General features: G+C 39.3%; 1 protein-coding gene across 1 annotated transcript in view; it reads right to left on the reverse strand.

Moving 5' to 3' along the window:
• Positions 1–3,114: 3,114 nt before the first annotated feature.
• tp53bp2a (tumor protein p53 binding protein, 2a) overlaps positions 3,115–6,068 on the reverse strand; it is a 15,242-nt gene continuing 12,288 nt past the window's right edge. Inside the window, exons 12-17 of the mRNA XM_020603279.1 lie at positions 5,813–6,064; positions 4,812–4,949; positions 4,536–4,669; positions 4,081–4,247; positions 3,790–3,989; positions 3,115–3,702 (exon numbers count right to left, since the gene is read on the reverse strand). Coding sequence (XP_020458935.1) covers positions 3,661–3,702; positions 3,790–3,989; positions 4,081–4,247; positions 4,536–4,669; positions 4,812–4,949; positions 5,813–6,064 — 933 coding nt within the window. The 3' untranslated portion in view covers positions 3,115–3,660. The remainder of the gene's footprint in view (positions 3,703–3,789; positions 3,990–4,080; positions 4,248–4,535; positions 4,670–4,811; positions 4,950–5,812; positions 6,065–6,068) is intronic.

The following is a 6,068-nucleotide window of genomic DNA, read 5'->3' on the forward strand; positions in this document are numbered from 1 at the left end:
AGCAGGTTTAATTTTGCTTTTATGAGAACAAACATAGTGTTCAAGCTGTACCAACATCTTAAATGTGAAGTTGTAGTAGTAATACATTAAGTTGCATTTACCATGTTACACATTTTTAAAATTAGGTTGTTGGTGGCTGTCGTTCAGCTTTTGTGGCCATGTGTAACATTAAAGACCTGTATACAAAATCACCAAACTTATTTTTTACATTTTAATCTTGTTTTAAAAAACAGGTACCAGTGTGCAGAGGTTTTTGTTTATAACCCCCAGGAGTCTTGATAACAGGACTGCTGGAGCATTAAAGTGACCTTATAAAATGCTGTTTTTTAAGCCCCCAGGCATACGAGATTATAAAACAAGCGTGTGTTCATGTGTGTTTATGTGATGACTCCATCCACGTGTTTTCATTCTGTGTCCTTTTTGATTCCGAATTAAAATAATGTAATCAAAATGAGCTTTTTAGCTTCTACTTGGGGTCCAAACAGCTGACATTCTTCTGTATGACAAGGAGAGTGATAACATGCTGATGTTGTTCCACAGTTACTTGAATATTATGCATATAGAGCAGTTGTCGTATCAGTTTGCTGCTGTATTTGAGCTGACAAGGTTTGATATGGAACTGCATAAATAAATTCATAGCCCTTGTTGGTCCTGCCACTGCTTGCCCTCTGTACAGATGCCATTTTAAGAATCTTCACATTCTGCTTGCCAAAGGCTTTTGTATCACTTAATACTTAAGGAATTCAATCACTAATGTCAGAGGAGAAAAGTAACTGTGTACATTTACTGTACTTCAGTACAGTTTTGAGTTAACTGTACCGAAGTATTTCCATTTGCTACTCCATAATTTGACTTCAATTAAAAAGAAAACCTTATTTTGTCAGGTATATGTGTGATAAAAAGCAAAAAGGGTATTTGTCCTTATTTGCTTTCTGTATTTTAAATTGAAAATTGATATTTTTTTCATTGTCTTGTGACCCATTGCTTAACTAATTTGGACTGAACAGTGTACACAGATTCAGGCGCTGTTTATCAAGAGTTTTGCTAAAGTAAATTTTAATTTCGGGGGATGGGGGGGACTTCACCGTTTTCCACATCTTTAAAGGCAATGAGAAGAGTGTAAACAAAACAAGCCAGAAACCTCTGTTTTTTGTGCTGATTGACAAAATATGATTTTAGGTTCTTTAAAAGTAAAGGAAAAAAAAATCAATGTGCAAGTTTACTGTGGGTGGATGTTTGAAACAAACTAAAGATGTCACAATGGCTTTCCTTTTAGTTTTACTCTTTATGAAAATACTTTTCTTTCCAAGCTTATGGAAGACACATCCAGGCACGCAGACATACTGTAACTCCACCTTCGTCTTTTCATCTGTTCCCCTCTTCCTCCTCTCTAGACCCTCATAAAAATATTATGTTTTGCTTTTCTAGATTAGATGAGATTCACAATAAGGCTGATCTCATATCCCAATAAATGTGGATGTTATGTATAGAGGAGCTCAACATGTAATGAAGGTGTCTGAAAGTAAAGCCGGCTCCAACAGGGATACACAAAGCCAATGAAATAACAGCCAAGAGTGGCTACACAAGGGATTTTAGTTCTCATATTGCACATGGCAACAATAACAACAGCTTAGATCTTTTTCTGTATGCATACAATTTGTAGGTCTACACACTTGATAAAACACAAAGGGCTAATGTTGGTGTGCAGTAGAAATCAATGAGAGTTCAAGTTACAAAGGGAAGCAACAGTAGCTAGCTGTCACTCCATATATGACTGCTCTTTCATTTATACACAGTCCTTTGAATCAATTATGAAGTCATGTTCCATGGCTGTTGAATTTAGCCTTTTATCTCAACTCATTGTCATTCAGCAGGGAATCGGTGCATGAGAGGTTGTCTCTTAAACATTCAGCACCATTAACCCCAACAACAGAAGAACATATGGAAGAAGGAGCATCCCGGCCGCTGGTTACCATGGCAACAATGGTACCTGAGAAAGCGGGGGAGTGGTCAGTTCATATGCGGACAGATTTAATATATATTATTTACATCACAAGAATAAGCACTTCTGTTTTTCCTCTGTGTGTCCTTGCCCGTAGTAACAATTTAAAAAAAAAATCTTGGATAAAATGACTTGAACTGCTTCTGCCTGATCTGCAGCGGCCTGTACACAAGAACACAGCGTGCACTAGGCCTTCAGACCAGTCACTTGAAATTCTAGTCCCAAATTATTTTGTTCATACAACAGGTATCTGGGTCCAGGTACAATCTGAGGAAGCTGTTTTAAGAATGCTACAGTAGCAGTGAGGCTCACTCAGTCGGTGTACTTTTGTGAGGGTAAAGTAACAATTTACTCATGTTCTCTAGGCTCTTGTACTTTCCTTTCACTACTACTACTACTACTCTTTCACTGCATTTCAGAGGGAAATATACTTTTTTTTTTTTTTTTACATTAGTTAATAGTGATTCCTGCTTTGAAATGGCAAAGCTTCACTTTTTGTCCGACAGAGGGCAGCAAAGGTTAATAATCTAGCATCTACTTGCCTTTGCCACTGATAAGAAAATAGGATTAGTTTGCATTGGTGGTCAGTAACAAGAACACTACAGAAATGGTGCACAAAGTATTTTATTGTAAATGTCTGAAATACTACAGTACATTTATGGTTGTAGTTCTGACAAAGACAACTAAAGAAAGTAACAAAAATAAATACATCTGCATTGACAGATATATGATGAGTTCAGTTTTTGTTTGCTTTTAAGACATGAAGTGACTTGGAAATTGTCCTGTGACATTACAATATCATGTACCATCTCTTATCGATTACTAAAAAAGCCAAGGTTTCTGGTATTAGGCTCATCTTTTACTGAACTGTCATATTAGCTGTAATAAAATATTAAAATTCACATCTTATTCAAGGGGCATCTCAAGAGTTTTAAACCCCATTTTGATAATCATTTCTATGGTAACATTTTACTACTTTCTGTGACAAGTACACATGTACAGGGTATCTATGGCATCTCAACAAAGTGCCAATTCAGAAAAGTAGACTGGCTTTCAGGGTGTCATAGTTCACAGAATGAACAGCAACAGATCAATCAAAAGCTTCAAATATGTTTTTTCATCTAAACATTTTCTTTAGTCAGAACAGTGGTGGTCACAGCTGAAACTCCAGCACAGTTATACAGAGGCAAGGTCACTCAACATAGATGGAGAGAAACAAGCCCCCAAGGATTGTCATGGTAACAGATCATCATTCACCTGGTCGGGTGTGCAGATCCAAGGATGACAGAAAATGACCAGTAGTCCAGTCAGCAAATTTTAAAGGTCTTTTTGGAATGTAAAAATCACTTTATAGCAATACAAATACTGCTTCTTCCATTTACATCCCAACGAGTTTCTGCCACTTTAGAAATTGCTTTTGTAATTAGTGTCTGAAACGACTCAATAAAGGAAAACAATACCAATAGTGTCTAAAGTACAAAGTACACAGAGAGGCCTGGAATCCCTCTGCTGTAGATACAGAAAAGTGCCAGAAAGAGTTCATTGTTGATCCTTCATATTGTTTGGTCCACCCCTGTCTCTCCATTTCAGCAGTGTCCTTCTCTACTCCAGTCTGTTAAAGCCTGTGTGTGTTTGGAGAATGCAGGGATCCGTGTGTTTTAAGCTAGACTCCGCTGTCTTGGCTTTATTCTGGGGTAGAGCTGTTCAAGACAAGAGGTCATGTCAACTTCGCATTTGCACATAACTGCTTCTGCATAAATTAAAAACACCTTTTACAGTCGACTCACCCCTAGCAGGTTGCGGGGAATGTAACCTTCAGTGTCACCCATGCGTGCCCACCACCATTCAATTTCATCTTCATCTTCTCTGCGGATGATAGTCATGCAGTCTCCCTCACGGAACGACAGCTCATCTGGGTTTTCACCAGTGTAGTCCCATAGACCATAAACCACACCCCTGTTCATGATGCCCATCTTTTCTTGCACACCTGAGGGTAGGTGGATGTAAATTAGCATAGCATGCATAAAAACCAGCAAAAAAACAAAGACATCAAAAGTAATAAAACAGCTTTCACTGACCATAGAGGAACTGAGAGCATTGGGTGTAGCCCTCCTCCATCTCCTCACATTTATCAGCTGCCGTCTGCATGTCGCTGTAAGTCATAGCAAACACTGCTGCACCAGACTCCACCAGGAATTTGCACACTTGCACATTGTTGCAGGATGCAGCACAGTGAAGAGGTGTCCTATGTTAGAGGGTGGGTTAGAAAGGAAAAGGAAGAAGATGAAAGAAGGAATATTAGAACTGTAAAGAGAACCACTGACAACTGCCACAATCCTGAATAAAACAGCAATAATAATTTTGATTAAATGCACTACATTCAGGCTTCTGTTGATAGCCAGCTCATGCTGCAGGACTACAATCTGAGTTGAATAAAACTTAACATGTAAATTAAATCTAACAGTTCACACCTGTTTAAACATAAAATGCAAGAATCCAATATCAAACTTGTCAGCAGTGAACTTGAACTTACCAGCCGTCACTGTCAGCAGCATTGACATTGACACCAAACTGAACCAGAAACTTGACGATTTCTGTATGTCCTGCACAGACAGCATTGTGTAGAGCAGTGATGCCTTCGTCATTGGGCAGACTGGGATCCTCCACCTGTTACGGGGGAAAGGTAGACACAGTACATGTTTCATTTTGGCATCTGCAAAGTGCAATAATAAACTCTGAGATATTTTAATCTAAACTTCAACAAGAAAAAAAGATGCTTAAGAAACTACCCTTAGTAAATGTTTCTTACTTCATAGATGATTCTCTGGACCAGGTCAAACTCTCCCTCCAGAGAAGAGTCCAGCAGAAGAGCCAGAGGATTGAACTTTACTCTCATATTGTGATCTATACGTTCAGAGTTTTGCTTGCGCAGGTTGGTCCTCTTCCCCTACAGATACAGTCACACAAACGATCTTAAACAGCCATTGCAACATAAAGAAACAAAAATGTAAATCTAAGACACGAGTCTCATTGTGAAGTCTGTCCTGCTGAGGTGGAAGCATCTAATCTCTGCTCTGTTCTATGTGGACTGGGAGCAGAGGAGGGACTTGTTTTTCCAGTTCTTAGTGCATTGTTAATCTGGTTTACTGGCACAAGCTGTAAGACACGAGTTCAATGATTATGCAACCTGATTAGGAACAACCTCCAGTGAGGTAAATAAAAAACAACTAATTTTTAAATGGGTCTTAAATGGAATTGACAAAAGGTGGGAACCAGGCAGGAAAATAGGTCAGAACACTGAAATCTTATTTTGGGGTAAAACCTGCCAACTCACTACAAATTCTACTTCAGGAGTTTCAGCAATAACCGGAGAACAAGCAACTAAAAAGTGGTGTTTATTATCAACACAGAATGTATCTAAGTAAACAGGGTAACGTCAGGTGGCTATCCGCTTAGTGTGAGGAGGATAAGGCCCATTTTCTTCTGAAACAATAGCTGTACTGGGTATGACTTATTTACTTTATGTAACATCAGACCAGGTCAGCGCTGCTGGCCAGCAGGTTTTTGAAAGTACAATGTACACAAACTGTAACTCAACCTGCCCTTGTGGAACTACCATACAAACATGTGAGGGCACATAAGAATGGATGTAACACAAAAACAAAAGGATAATCTATAAAGTGGTGTGTTAACTAAGGCCCTTAATATCTTTTGACATAACTGAGCTTTAAAACTACTTTAAAAATGAAACAAGAGAAGTGAAAGCAGCATAATAATAGTAATACAGCAGTTTCAGAAGGTAATTCGTACCGGTGGCAGGGTGACCTGGCCAGTGACCTCAGGAGCCTTCATGTTAAAGGTGTCCTCTCCAAAGCTGTCCTGTTCTGCTCCACTGGGGTACGGAGGTGGTGGATAAGGGGGGAACTCTTCCAGGTAGCCCTCTGAAGGTGGAGGGGAAAGGTCATGCATTGTGTCCTCCATACCAGCAGTGGGTGGTGGTGGGAAAAGAGCATCATGTAGCCTTGGGGCTGGATGGGACGGGGGAGGAGGGGGGATAATGTCCTCA

This window comes from Monopterus albus, unplaced genomic scaffold (assembly GCF_001952655.1).
Source record: "Monopterus albus unplaced genomic scaffold, M_albus_1.0 scaffold60.1, whole genome shotgun sequence".
In the NCBI taxonomy this organism is placed as follows: Eukaryota; Metazoa; Chordata; class Actinopteri; order Synbranchiformes; family Synbranchidae; genus Monopterus; species Monopterus albus.